Source organism: Macaca thibetana, chromosome 20, assembly GCF_024542745.1.
Source record: "Macaca thibetana thibetana isolate TM-01 chromosome 20, ASM2454274v1, whole genome shotgun sequence".
In the NCBI taxonomy this organism is placed as follows: Eukaryota; Metazoa; Chordata; class Mammalia; order Primates; family Cercopithecidae; genus Macaca; species Macaca thibetana.
Window position 1 is genome coordinate 27,306,084 of NC_065597.1, and position 15,311 is coordinate 27,321,394.

Sequence of the window (15,311 nt, forward strand, 5' to 3'; positions counted from 1 at the left end):
GAAACTGTCTCAAAAAAAAGAACAACTGTGCCTCACAGAAAGCCCTGGGCAAAGACAGGCTGTTGGCTGTGGCTCAGAGGACAGGGAGGGCTGGGAAGAGCGCCTGGCCTAGAACTCATCACAGCAACATCTCTAATGTGCTGTGCAATCTTGGACCACTCACTGCCCTTCTCTGGTCCTCAGTCCTCACCTGCGAAATGAAGATGGAGAACTTACAACTTTCATGGCCTTTTCATTGTGATTCTAATTTCCACCAAAACACGCGACAGGGACTTAGGGGTGATAGGAAGCAGCCCTCACATGCTCAAAGTCGAGACTTCCCCATGAGGCACTACTTTCTGACCCTACGCTGAGTCAGACCTTCAGCCTGGGCTTTGTCCCTCAAGGGCTATGGGCTGGTCAGGGTGAGGAGACGCTGGGGATGGGCTGAAGCTGGCTTGCACCCCCTCTGGAGAGCCACTTTTGCTCTGCACAGCCATGATCACAAATTAAGTTATATAAACTTACAACTAAATCATTTATATTAAAAAGAAAGGAAAGAATTTTTTTTTTTTTAAGACAGAGTCTCTTGATGCGATCTTAGTTCACTGCAACCTCCACCTCCCCGGCTCAAGTGATTCTTGTGCCTAGGCCTCCTGAGTAGCTGGGATTACAGGCATGCACCACCACGCCCGGCTACTTTTTTGTATTTTTAGTAGAGATGGAATTTTGCTGGTCTCAAACTCCTGGGCTCGGCTGATCCACCCGCCTCGGCCTCCCAAAGTGCTGGGATTCCAGGCGTGAGCCTCCGCACCCAGCCAGGAAATACTTCTTATTAGAAATGCGTCACTTTCCAATTGTATTGCTCCATTTTGCTATTCTCTCTGCTCCTGGAGTTTTATGTCTCTTGCATCCGTGTGGTATGACTAGGAGAGAAGGTACTCCACATCTCTTCCTACTGCCATTCAGTGGCCTCACGTGGCTTGCCTGAAATCAACCATGCTGTGAGTACACCTTGGAAACTGGCCAAGGCTGCGTACGGAGAGCTGGTGGCTCAGTCCTGAGCAAGCACATGGCTGCCGGTAGCCTGCTCTGCTTTGTCAAAGCCTCGTCCCCCAGCAGAGTGACTTTTGTGTAGGGGACTGGACTCTTAGAGTGGGGTCGGTTAATGTCCTGAGTGCTGTTTATGCGTGTTGGTCTAAGCATGCAGAGATAGTGCCAGAGACGAGCACGCTTGCCTTCCATTCCCGTGGGAGGAAGGGACCCTGACTGGAGCTTGGGGAAGGATTAGGAATTAGGAGGAGGAAGGCCATTCCTGGAAGAAGGCTCAGCAGGAGCCGAGGCTCAGCTCACAGGCAGAAGTGGTGCATCTGAGAGCTGCTTGGGAGACCAGACCTGGCCAGAAGGGAGGCATTGAGGAGGGGTGAGAGTCTCTTGCCTTCCATTCCCATGGGAGGCCCTTAGGGGAGGCTTCTAATGAGAAGTGCTGGGTCTCCCACCTTCTCTCTCTAAGACCTTCCGGAGGTTCCTTCTCCTATCTGAGCCTCAGTTTCTTCATCTGCAGCATGGGACACAGCTGTGCCTTCTTTGCAGGGTTCAGTAAAAAGGCCATGGAGCCTATGGTTCCCTGCCTGGCACAGAACTGCATTCCCTAGATGTGTACTACGGACAGATTTAAAAACCCATTCCCGGCCAGGCACAGTGGCTCATGCCTGTAATCCCAGCTACTCGAGAGGCTAAGGTAGGAAAATAGCTTGAACCTGGGAGGCAGAGGTTGTAGTGAGCCGAGATCGTGCCATTGGACTCCAGCCTGGGCAAGAAGAGTGCAACTCCATCTCAAACAAACAAACTAGCAAACAAACAAAAAACCCCATTCCAGAACCAAATATTTATGAGACTGAATAAAACAGAAGCAAAATGTTTGTAAATAGTCCAATAACCTTTCCATGGAGCTCAGTCAGTTCTGTGGAGTTGGTATTTTTGGCTTTTCTTTCCTGGCATTAGATAAAACTCCTGAGAACAATGATTTACTGAGCGCTTATGCTGTGTCAGGATAAGCATTTGCCATGCATTCGTGCTTGGGAGCCTCTCGACAAATCCACCAGGTGGGGACCACGGCAGCCACATGTGGGTCTGGGTGCTGCGCAGCCTCTGGACTGGGCAGGACGGCCCCTGCTGTCAGTGTGACTGTGGGTCTGTTTTCCCCTCTAAGCACCCAACCGGGGCAACTGGAAATGGTGGTTCAGTTTGCACCCTGCCCAGAGATGCCTGTCCTGCTGAGGGGCAGCCAGGAGCAACAGATGCTACTTACTCTTTCAAATGCATCCTGCCAGACAGGGGGGCCCATCTGTCTGGAGGCACCCCCGTGCTAATAGCAGTAGGGGACCGTAGGAGCCAGCAGTGGCCCACACAACTCGCATTCCTCAGTTCCCCAACCTAGTTCTCCTTTCCCCCATTATTTCTGTGAGCTCTTGAAAGCTTTCCAAATATCCTTTTATTTTTTGCTGAGATAGCAAGAGTGGGAGAGGCAGATGGCCTGGAGCTGTGCTCTCACCATTCCATGAGTTCTGACCTTCACCTTCACCTTCATCTTTGTACCGTAAGCATCTGTGTCTGCTGGCCTGAAGGCTTTCTCTGGCTGCAGAAGCATGCTCAGCCCACACACAGGCAGGCCAAGGTGCCGGGGAGGTAACACCTGTAGGAGCAAATGGAACTGGAGCCGGATGGCCCGGCTGGCTTCTCACCTTTGGTGGGACACGGGTGAGGAGTGTTCCACACGGTTTCTCCAAGGTCCACTGGGTTTGAGCTCCAGTGCCCAGGTAGCCACCTGCCCTTTAGCACTCCCTGAAGGGGCACCTTCCCTTTCCTGCCCAGCTTCCCTACTCCCCAAATGGGGCTTCCTGGTATCCCCTCCCAAATTACTCCCTGCCCTCAAATTCTGTCAGATCCATGCTGTGGGTTGAACTGTGTCCCCCAAAAGATACATCCAACCCCTAACTCCTGGTCCTTATGAATGTGACCTTATTTGGAAACAGGTTCATTACAGGTATAATTAGTCAAAATAAGACAAAGTCATGCTGGAGGTGGGTGGGTAGTTAATATGACTGGTGTCCTTATAAGAAAAGGAGAAGAGGCCAGGCGTGGTGGCTCACACCTGTAATCCCAGCACTTTGGGAGGCCGAGGTGGACAGACCACCCGAGGTCAGGAGTTTGAGACCAGCTTGGCCAACATGGTGAAACCCCGTCTCTACTAAAAATACAAAAATTAGCCGGGCGTGGTCGTGCATGCCTGTAATCCCAGCTACTTGGGAGGCTGAGGCAGGAGAATCGCTTGAACCCCGGAGGCAAGGTGGAGGTTGCAGTGAACCGAGACCGTGCCATTGCACTCCAGCCTGGGCAACAGAATGAGACTTCATCTCCCAAAACAAAAACGAAAACAAAACAAAGGAGAAGAGACACAGAAGCAGAGACGAAGGGGGAGAAAGCCACAGAAAGACAGAGCGTTGCAGAGATCAGAGTGATGCGCCTACAAGCCAGAGAACGTGGGGGACGGCCAGCCACCGCTGGAAGCTGGGAGAGGCATGGAAAGCTTTTCTCCTTAGAGCCTCCACAAAGGAACCCACCCTGCCAAACACCTGGGTCTTGGCCTTCTGGCTTCCAGAACTGGAAACGAATCCACTTCTGTTGTTTGAAGTCCCCAGTGTGTGGCATTTTGTTGCAGCTCCCTGGGACACGAATCCAGCCTGCTCTGGGACGGAAGGGAGTTAGCTTCTGTTGATTGCAACTGGCAACCCTGATTGAGAGACATTTCACTGACAAGGAAAGTGAGACCATTGAAGAGAATGACTTATCTGTGCTGTTTTGGCTGGGGACAGGTGGGGCTATCACTATATCCCCAGTCTCTGGGAGCTTTCTCTGCTCCTCAAACCATGTGAGCTCACACCCTGCAGGACTTCATCATCAAGACTATTAAGATGCTTCTGTCTTGGGGGTCAGCGGGTGCTCAGTGGGCTCCAGAGACCCCCAGCAGCACCCAGGAGGGAGCCTCGAGGGCTCATGGTTGAGAACCCCAGGAAAGGCCCGGAGCTGCCTGGGTGCTAGAGAGAGGGGGTGTGTCGTACTGATGTGAAGCAAACTCATTGTAGGCTTGGCCACACCCTGGTGTCTAGCCCAGAACCTGGCATGGATGGGCGAGTGGAAGGAATGAAAAGTCCGTGAATAGCTGACTTTTGGGGGACCTTGGACAAATCACTTTCTCCTCGCTGGGCCTGAGATTCCTCATCTGAGGTTCCAGCCCTGAAATTCCAGGTGGACATCAACAAGTAAAGAAGCGTCCCAGGTCCCTGTGTGGTTATCACCCGGGAGAGGGAGACAGGAAAGCAGGACACCTCTGTGCCAGGACTCACCGGAGCCACAGGGCGGAGGCAGATGGATGCCCGTGGGCTGAGCACATCGCAATCTGTCCACTCAGGGGACTAGAACTCAGCCATAGAAAGGTACGGAGCCTGGACACACACCACTGCACAGATGAATCTCGAAGACATGATGCTGAACACACAAAGGCCACAGGCATGTGACACTGTTTGGATGCAATGTCCAGAAGAGGCAAATCCAGCAGGATGGGAAGGAGATTCGTGGTTGCCAGGGACTAGGGGAGGGAGGAATGGGGGGCAGCTGTCTGATAAGAACAGAGGTTCTGCCTGGGGTGATGAAAAAGCCGCAGAAATAGCTCATGGAGGTGGTTGCACACATCATGAATCTAATTAATGCCACCAACTTGCACACTTAAGATGACTGAAATGGAAAATTGCATGTTATATTTATTTTACCACAGTAATTTTTCTAAAAAGCAGCGAGAACCTGAGACACCTCTCAGGAATTCTGTGATGGCACATAGAGTCCCTGTGAGTCCTCTGTGTCCCCAGCACCAAGAGGCAGCCTTTCAGCAAGTGTCCGCTCACGGTGCCCACTCTGGCTCGTGGGCCATGGCAGCTTCGTGCCCACCTCCTCCGAGGCCTCTCCGCAAACGCCTCGTTATGATTTCCCTTAAACGTTTGCATAACAGCCCAGCTCTTCCTTCTTGGCATTTAGCTCTGTTGTTGTTATTGGTATGATTTGTTTAGGTTTCTCTCTAACTGCTTTTGCAGATGACCACAAAAAGCAATTCGTTCGTCTTATCTGTGTGCTGTTTGGTGCGGTGTCTGTGACTTGTCCTGAAACTGAGCCACATGAAGGCAGGGCCAATGTCTTCTGATTTAACTCGGAACTCCCCATTTCCAGCCCAGTGCCTGAAATGCAGTGGGCCTGGAAATTATGAATTTACTATTGAATGAATGAATAAATTATGTTAAAACTTTCCGGAACAGAATAGAGGGGATGGAAAGTTCTAGAGGACTCTCGGGTGCACTGATTGACAACGACATTGTCGGGAAGAGTTGGTCGAGTTTGCAGTCTTGTGAATTTCTCTTTTTTTGGTCTCCCTCTGAGGAAGTCCTATTAACCTTGTGCCAAATTCTGTCCCCAGGGCCCAGTGCTAAGGGCGCCGGGCACCAGGAAATGGCATTCATCTACGCACGCTGAACTCTAAGCCCACTGTTCCAGTGAGAGACATATTTTTAGATGTTTGACGTCCAAATTCCAGAGGAAGAGCAAGTAATACTTAGAGGAAAATTGGCTTTCTTCCTCCACCATGCAAACCAGTGCTGGGGTGCATTTCTATTGGTCTGGCCGCTAAGCTGCTGGAACTTTCCAAAGAAGGGTAAAAGCTCCTGCATGTGGAAGGAAGGGGGTGGCGAGCACTGAGGGAGGGATGTGGGTAGATTTGATGGCAGCTCTGAAGATTGGATTCTTTTTCCCTAAATGGAAATGGCTTATAAATTCTTCTACTGATTATTAAAAGAACGACGTTTACTGTAAAAAAAAAAAAAAATTCAGACAACAGAGAAAGTTATAAATTAGTAAAAATGATCTGAATTCTTCCTCCAAGATGTAAACTCTGGTGACATTCTGGGGCGTCTGTCTAGATTGTTTCATGAAGCAGTTACAGCACACATGTTTTTTCTTAGTGGTATTTTATTCATACTGATTCAAATTTCTTTTATTGAAATGAAGTTCACATGACAGACAATTCACCCTTTCAAATGTACAATTCAGTGGTGTTTAGTATATTCACAGGGTCGTGCCTACAGGCAACCCTGCAGCCATTAGCCTTCAATTCTCCTTCTCTCTTCCTGCAGCCTCTGGCAACCACCAATCCGCTTTCTGTCTTTATGGATCCGCCTTTTGTAGACGTTTCATAGAAATGGAATCATCCAGTATGTGCTATTTGGTGTCTGGCTTATTCACACTGTTTTATATGTTGCATTTTCACTTAATAATCTGTGGGAAGTATGTTAACATGGTAGATTGGCATCTTCCTTTCCTTTTTTTTTTTTTTTTTGAGACAGAGTCTCACTCTGTCGCCCAGGCTAGAGTGCAGTGGCGCAATCTCGGCTCACCCCAAGTAGCTGGGATTACAGGCGCCCGCCACCATGCCTGGCTAATTTTTTGTATTTTTAGTAGAGAGGAGGTTTCACCATCTTGGTCAGGCTGGTCTTGAACTCCTAACCTTGTGATCCACCCACCTCGGCCTCCCAAAGTGCTGGGATTACAGGCGTGAGCCACCACGCCCGGGCATCTTCCTTTCTAAGGCCTGTGTGGTGTTCCCTGTGCCCTCACTTATGTATCCAGCCTCCTTTGGTTACACATCCAGCTTGTTTGCTTTAATAGAATCTGGACTTGGACTTGCTGAATTAGGGTTCCCACTGCCGGAGCCCAGAATGGGTATTTCCCCACCTGCTTCCTAGGGATATCAGTGGCAGAATGGCTTTGCAAATCTTTTTGTTCATCTATATGAACAAAATAGCCACCAGATCGAAAATCTTAAGGGAATCCTTTTTTTTTTTTTTTTTTTTTTTTTGTGAGATAGAGTTTCACCCTTGTCACCCAGGCTGGATTGCAGTGGTGCCATCTCAGTTCACTGCAACCTCTGCCTCCCTGGTTCAAGTGATTCTCCTGCCTCAGCCTCCTGAGTAGCTGGGATTATAGGCGCCCGCCACCACGCCTGGCTAATTTTTGTATTTTTAGTCGACACAAGGTTCCACCATATTGGCCAGGCTGGTCTCCCGTCACACCTGACCTCAGGTGATCCACCTGCCTTGGCCTCCCAAAGTGCTGGGATTATAGGTGTGAGCCACCGCACCCGGCCGGGAATCATTTTCATCCAGGTAAGGCATACAGAACTGGAGAGCTCTTGTCTGAGTTGTACAATGAATGTGTGCTCAGTGGCTGCTTTGAAATAGACTTACTATACAATCCCTGAGCAGGAATGAAAATCAAAGCTGGAAATCACGGGTTGCTCTGCGGTTTTCACGAAAGCGTTGTCCGTCTGGGGTGAGTGTCCTCCTTTCTCAGAGGGATTTCATGCGGCATTATTTTGTTTTCATCTGAGAGGCAACATAAGCTGGGAGGGAAGGGCTGCAAAGAGGGGGCCAGGACAAATATGTACCTGGATCCCCCATTTTGACTCCACCCTGAGCTGGGGCTGGGCCACGGGAGGGCAGAGGGAACACTTTGGGAGGGGGAGGGAGCCCCTGGACTGAAGGAATGGGAAGAAATTGACAGGCACCGCTGGGAAGCAGCTCCCAGTTCCAGGCTCCTGGGTTAGGAATGCCACTGGAGGAGTAGGACAGACCCAGGTTCGAATTCTGCCTCTGACACTTCACAGCTGCTTGCTTTTGGGCAAATGCTTTTAGTTTTTTGTGTGTGTGCCTCAGTTTCCTCATCAGTAAAGTGGTTTTAGAATAGCAGCAGCTCCAGAGGGTGACACTGAAGATTCGATATGTGAGGACCCAGCACGGCATCAGCACATAGTAAGAGCTTACTAAATGCTGCCTCCCTTGCCGTGAGCTTGAATCACACAGCCCAGGCTCTAAGCCTGGTGTCTTTGTATGGTGACTGCGTGCCTCTGTTTCCTCACCTATGCAATGGGGACAGCAGTGGTACCTACCGGGGAGGGCTGGAGGCAACTTCAGGTGATCCTCCGAGGGCAGTGCTCTTGCACACGCTAGGCGGCTGTTTCCGCATGGCCCCTTCTCTTAGGAACTCTGCGAGTTGTTTGCCCTGGTCTTATCCAGAAATGAGGAGGTTATCCAATCCCACATTTCACTGGTGGGTTTCTCATATGTGTATCTGCAGCCTCAGCTGGATTGGAGCTCCTTAGGTTTCCTTTGCACCTGCTGAGCATCTAACCTAATGCTATGGAGATGGTGGGCGTTCACTAAATCATCAGTGAGTGAATTGAGGGAGGATACAGGGGAAGTGAAGAAAGACTGGAAGAGATGAAGAATGAAGTTACTATGGGATGAGAGGCTTCTAAGTCCATTGATTAAAAATAATAAAAGGAGCCAGGCGTGGTGGCTGACACTTGTAACAGCAGCACTTTGGGAGGCTGAAGCGGGCAGATCACCGGAGCTCAGGAGTTCAAGACCAGCCTGGGCAACAAGGCAAAACCCCATCTCTACTAAAAATACAAAAAATTAGCCAGGCATGGTGGCAGGCACCTGTAGTCCTAGCTACTTGGGAGGCTGAAGCATGAGAACTGATTGAGCCTGGGAGGTGGAGGTTGTAGTGAGCCGAAATCGTGCCCTTGCACTCCAGCCTGGGTGACAGAGTGAGACCTTATCTCAATAATAATAAAAGGAATAAAAATCAAGTGAACTATGGATTAGTATTGCCAGTGCTGAGCCGAGCACACACAGGTGTGATCTCTTTTGATCTTCACACAAACACTGGCAACAGGTATTACTTTTGTGTCCATTTTGCAGATGAGGCTCAGATAAGTTAGTGATTTTCCTGCATGATCACACAGCCATGGGGTTCAAACCCAGACGTGTTGGATTCCTGCACCTGAGCCCTTAATCCCTGTGCAAAGCAGCCTTTGCTGTATGAGAGGTCATGAGCTTCGGTCCCTTCCATCTTGGGCTCCTAAGTTCTTGCCCCAAAGGATGAGGAAGCTCAGCTGTGAAACAGAGTTAGGAAGTGTTCCGGGTGGAAGGAACAGCATGCGGAAGGCTCCAAGGCCAGGTGGAGCAGCGAGTCTTCAGAAACTGAGGATGGCCGAGTCCAGCTTTACATTTTGAAAGCATCCCTCCTCATCTCTGGAGTGTGGGATATTAAGACCCACTCCCCTAGCTCACATCCACATTAAGTGAGCATAGGAGGGTGACGATGCTTGCCCATAGCACAGCCTTACACAAACACAAAGGGCTGCCCCCACACCCGTGCAGGACCCCTGCTCTGCAGAACCCACTGCACAGGGCCCATGTGCAGATCAGCCAGTTAATGCGTGTTAAGCACTTAGAAGGGTGCCCAGCAAGCTGCCAGGGTGTGTTGACCATCATCATCCTCATCTTCATCATCATCATCATCATCACAGCTTTTATTCCACCCAAAGAATACGTACTGAGTACTTGCTATGTGCCAGGCGCTGCTCTAGGAGCCAGGGACACAGTTCAGAACAAAACCAAGTTCCTGTCCCTAGGAGGGAGAAAAACAGCGAACCAATGAGTCCCAAATATACAGTCCACCCAAGAGTGATGAGGGGTGTGAAGCTCCACCAACAGGGAGAGGAGGAAGAGAGGGCTGTGTGAGCAGACCCCGAGGAGGTGAGAGCCAGGCAGATATGGTAGGTGGGTGGGGAAAGAAAGGCCCAGAGGTGGGACTGGGTGGCTGGAGAGAATGAGTCAGGAGGGGAGTGCTGGAACAGACGCCAGAGACATGGAGGAGGTCAGGGAAGCCAATTGCAGTCCAACGTCTAGGCCAAGATTGGCTGTTGACTCCTTTAACCCTTGGGGGCCAGGAATAAATTGGAGGGCAAGCTGTTTGTTTCTCTGAGTAAAAGTTCTTTCTCCGAACTCCAGAAAACACCTTTGTTTAGAACCCTCTTTGAGTGTCACCTTGCGTGACATGAAATATTTTTCAAAACACGTAATCCTTTAATCTGGACCTCTCAGTGAAATCAGTGCTTTATCACTCACGACCATCTGTTGTTTCAGCCACGCAGTAAATAACTCGGGAGATGGGGCTTCTAAGGCGCTTATGTCTTTGTTCTCTCCAAATTCTGAGAAACGACCTTTGAATTTTCCTCTGAGACAGCGGCACATCTAAAATTGATCTCTGCATACCCTCCCGTCTGGGGCTGCCATTAAGGAAGCCACGGGACTGGGAGGCATTTGAGGTGGCTGAAAAGTGTTTTGCTTCTGATCACCCGGTTCCATTAAATTTCATAAATGAGGCTTGATGGAAAAATAAGCTGGGCAGAAAAATAAGCCGCTCCCTCCCCACGACGTACGGTGCATTCTTAACCACCCTCCGAAGGAGGCTGGGGCGGCTGTCATGTTAGATGAGGATTAAAAATAGCGGACCCCATCATGGGTCCAATTTAGTTAATTCTGCAGCGAGTGAACTAAGAGCTAATGGCATGGGATTATACACCTGCTGCGGCTGGAAAGTTATTAGTGATGGTTACAGGGGTGAGGGAGATTGGATGGAGAAGGGGGTGATAAAAGGACTGATCCACGCTCTGGCCTCCCTTCTGTCTTTGGGGAAAACCACTCACCTCCTTAAGGCTTCGTCTCCATATCCACCAAATGCCAGCTTAGTGGTCATCTTCACTTTTTGTGAATTTAACAGCCAATGTCTACAAGAGTGAAAAGAAGGGTTCTCTGGGTGAAGCAGGGATGGGGGTCACGGGCCCCCCTCCCCAGGCTTTCCTGCCGCACAGGCCCCCCTCCTGCTTGGCCATTCCTGCTCTCCACCCCTCATGCCCTCAGTCTCAGGCCCTGAGGCTCCCTGGGGGCAGCTGAAAATCTCTGGCCTTGGTGATCCCACCGGTTCCCAGGGGCACCCGGCCAGGACCTGTTCCCGGGGACCTGGTGCCCCCTGCAGGGCGTTGGTGGCACCGCGTGCAGTTTGCAGCTACCCAGATAGGGACGCAGGACTGCGGTCCGCCCCAGCCAGGCAGGGAGAGACACAGCCTCTGCTCTCAGTGTGGGGTGGCGAGGGCCTAAAAATGAAGAAGGACCATACTAGAAACATCCCGACGAGTCTGGGGAAAGCTGCCCTCAGAAGGCCGTTTAAGCTGAGGACGGAAGGGTGGTTTGGCCAATAGAAGCGGATGGGAAGCCTTCCAGGCAGAGGACCAGCATGTGGCAATGAAGATCAGTGGCACTGTGCTAGACGCCAGCCTGGGTATAGACACCATCCTTGCTGTAGATGCCATCCTGGGCATAGACGCCATCCTGGGTATAGACTCAGGGTACCCCAGGAAGGAAGTTCTATAGGGGGAAACTGAGGCTTGCCCACAGTCACACAGCAAGTGAGTGGCAGAAAGGATTTAAGCCCTAGAACCAGGATTTGAACCAAACCCGTTGGCTGCAGAGCCCACTCTGGTTGCCCCTCTGCTCTGCTGGATGAGACAAGCTCAGTTGGAGGAAACAGTTTGAAGAGAGGAATGTGCTTGGAGGGCGTGGGGAGGAGGAAGGGCAGTTTGCTGGCATATAAGGACAGGAGGGTCGGGGCGATGAGATGAGGCCAATATATCCTATATCTAAGTTATTAAATTGAAAAAGTAACATGTACCTGGTTGGCACAGGGCTTGGAGGTTGAGTGGGGAGCTGGGACTTTGTCCCGAGAGTGCTGGGAAGCCTCTGGGGACTTGCAGCACAGAGGTGACCAAATCCACAGGTGCCTTTCATAAAGCCTCTTTGGGCTGCAGTTTGGAGAATGGATGGATTTGGAGGCAGCGAGCCAGGGATGAGGCCACTGTGGAGGCACTGATGGGGACTTGGGCCTGGGGTGGCATTCATTTACAGAATGTGCCAGGCAGCGGGACAGGTACCAAGTTTCCAGGGGCCGCCGTTACAAAGGACCACAAACTGGGGTGGGAGGGGCGGTTAAACCAACAGAAATGAATTGTCTCATGGTTCCAGGGGCCAGAAGTTCAGCATCAGTTTCACTGGACTGAGATCAAGGGGTCAGCAGAGCCACGCCCCCCACTCCGGAGGTTCCTTCCTTGCCAATCTCTCTTCCAGTGGTTGCTGGCAATCATGGTCATTCCTTGGTCTGTAGACGCCATCTCTGCCTCCCTCTTCATATGACTTTCTTGTGTGCATGTGTGTGCATGTGTGTATGCATGTGCATGTGCGTGTGTGCATGCGTGTGCGTGTGTGCGTGTGTGTGCGCGCGTGTGTAATCTCCCTCTGCTCCCCTCTTCTCAGACACTTGTGACGGGATTTAGGACCCACCCGGAAAATGCAGGATTATCTCCCTGTGTCAAGCTCCTTAACCTAATCACGTCTGCAAAGACCCGTTTTCCTTTGCATGTAGGATTCCAGGGAGTAGGGCCTGGTGTCTCTGGGGACCTTTATTCAGCCAACTGTATGTGCATGAGGAGACACAGGAGACTCGAGGACCTCCCTTGAGGGGGTCGCTCACCGGTTACGGAGCAAGAGTGACAAGGGAGGGCGGGTGTGGGACACAGAAGTGGGGGGGAGGGGGAGGGGAGGGGCGTGGCTCTACCCCTGGCCTGGGAGGGCTGGTGTTAAGGAAGCACATCCCAGCTATGAGCACTGATTTGAGTCTGGGGGAATGGTCCCTCTGAAGACCTGAAGGAATGGGTATTCGGCAGAGGACACAGCCTGGGCAAAGGCCTGGAGGTGACGGCGCCCACACTGCCATCAAAGCAGCTTCAGTAGCTTTGTGAGGTTCTGTGAGTCAAGTCTAGATTGAGCAGGGGCTTGGACGATGTGCCCTCACTCTGTACATCTTTAAATTCAAAAAGTAATGTGTACATGGTAAAAAGATATTGAACCAGTGCAGAAGAGTGTACAATAGGAAGAAATCTGTCTCAGCGTTACACCCTATTCTTCTCTCCAGAGGCAGCTTTCATAATGGTTTCTTGTGTGATCTTGTGTATCCTTCCAAAAACGTTCTAAGCCTATGCAAATATATACATATTACATCTGTGTGCATTTTTAAAAACACAGATGGGGCAGAACCTACACGCTGTTCCGAACCGTGGCTTTCTTCACCAGCCACCACATCCTGGCAATCTTTCATATGTGGCACATTGAGTCTTATTTCTTTTTTTGCCAACACCTTAAGGACAGGTTTTCATGGCTGTATACTATTCTAATTTGTAGATATGCCCTATGTACTTGGCCAGCACAAGCAGGCCAGATTTTGAATATGTTGGGGGAGGACTTGTGGGGAGTTAAGTAGGTGAAGCATTTTAGATGAAGGGAACAGTTTAGGCAGAGGCCAGGAGGCAGGGCAAGCCAAGGTAGTTTTTTGCCAAGTAATCTATCCTGTATCTAACTCTGTGTGTGTGTGCAAATGTACACAACCTGCCCACCACACACCCCATTTTCACAGAAGCAGAATAGTGTAACTGGCATGGATGGGTTCCGGTGTCAGGGGACCCAGGGCAGTTTGCCTGGTTACTTAAACTTTCTCAGTCTTACCTTTAAAATATTGATCTTATTGGTCACTCACCCATATTCCTATATATTAAGTACAGTACTATATCTTTTTTTCTTTTTCTTTTTTCTTTTTTTTTTTAAATTTTTTTTTTTTTTTTTTGAGACAGGGTCTCATTCTATTGCCCAGGCTGGAGTGCAGTGGTTCGATCCCAGCTCACTGCAGCCTTGACCTCCTGGGATCAAGCCATCCTCCCGCCTCAGCTTCCCAAGTACCTGAGACTACAGGAGTGAATGAGCATGTCACAACTAATTTTTGTTTGTTTTTTTTAAGTAGAGAAAGGGTTTCGCTATGTTGGCCAGGCTGGTCTCAAACTTCTGAGCTCAAGAGATTCACCCACCTCGACCTCCGAAAGTGCTGGGATTATAGGCATGTGTGCCACAGTGCCTGGCCCCTATATCTTATTTTTGAACTTTTTGTTACAACATAATACTTCAGGCCGGGAATGGTGGCTCAAACCTGTAATCCCAGCACTTTGGGAAGCCAAGGTGGGTGGATTACCTGAGGTCAGGAGGTCAAGACCAGCCTGACCAACATACAGAAACCCTGTCTCTACTAAAAATACAAAATTAGCTGGGTGTGGTGGCGCGTGCCTGTAATCCCAGCTACTCAGGAGGCTGAGGCAGGAGAATCGCTTGAACCTGGGAGGTGGAGGTTGTGGTGAACCGAGATCACGCCATTACACTCCAGCCTGGGCAACAAGAGTGAAACTCCATCTCAAAAACAAAACAAACAAACAAAAATAATACTTCAAAGCACATAAATCCTAAGTGTTCAGCTCCACGAATTCCCATAAAATAAACACACCATGTAACCAGCCCCCAGGCCACGTGTTCCCAGCCAGTCACTGTCCACCAGATTCCTCCTGACTTCTTATGCCAGACATCATCTTGGCCTGTTTTTGAGCTATAAATATAAGTGGAATCCCACTGTGGTGTTCTCTTTTGATGTGGCTTTTTTCTTTTCATTATTTTCTGAGATGTATCGAAGTTGTTGCATGGATTTAATCATTCTGCGTATAATTTGTAAATTCTCAAAGCCCTATATAAACGTATGGATTATAAGAAATCCACACATATGTACATATACATATGTATATAGAGACATATATGTCTGCATGCATTGCATACATGCATGCATATGTATACATATGTGTATACATATATACCATATATATTATGTGTTATATATAATCTATCTCTCACACAGGGCTGATACTTAAGTAATTGTCCTCCAGCAAACATACCAAGATTCGCTTATCCTTTTGCTCTGGGCTTTCAGTTATTTCTTGCCGGCTGTTAGAAACATGGTATCGCTGACCCTCTGAGCCGCCCTCGGAGTCTGGCTCTGCCTGCTTGCTGTTTCTCACCCCGGCGCACTGGCCCTTCCCGTGCACGCTCCCGGCGGGCCGGGACTCTCCCAGAGTTGCTGACACCGCCCTCTTCCCACAGACTGAGGAGGCGGGCGCGCCCGGCGGGTCCCGGCAGCCCCGAGCCGACCGCTGCCCGCCGCCCCCGCGGACGATGCCCCCCGGCGCCTGCCAGGCCGTGCGCTGCCAGGCTGACTCGGAGTGCCCGCGGCACCGGCGCTGCTGCTACAACGGATGTGCCTACGCCTGCCTGGAGGCCGTGCCGCCCCCGCCAGGTAGGTCCTGGGCCCGAGGGAGGGGCCTAAGGGAGAACAGGTAAACAGAGCTGTCCCGGGTGGGAGAGAGCCTGACTCTGCGGAGAGGAAAAAGGAACTGGGCTTTAAGC

At 50.4% G+C, this 15,311-nt stretch overlaps 1 protein-coding gene across 3 annotated transcripts in view; it reads left to right on the top strand.

Annotated features, from left to right (window-relative positions):
* The window catches only part of WFDC1 (WAP four-disulfide core domain 1), a 33,983-nt gene that overhangs the window by 3,312 nt on the left and 15,360 nt on the right, over positions 1–15,311 (top strand). For all 3 annotated transcript variants that reach the window (XM_050772841.1, XM_050772843.1, XM_050772842.1), the window contains exon 2: positions 15,009–15,201. In XM_050772841.1, the coding sequence (XP_050628798.1) occupies positions 15,009–15,201 (193 nt within the window). The remainder of the gene's footprint in view (positions 1–15,008; positions 15,202–15,311) is intronic.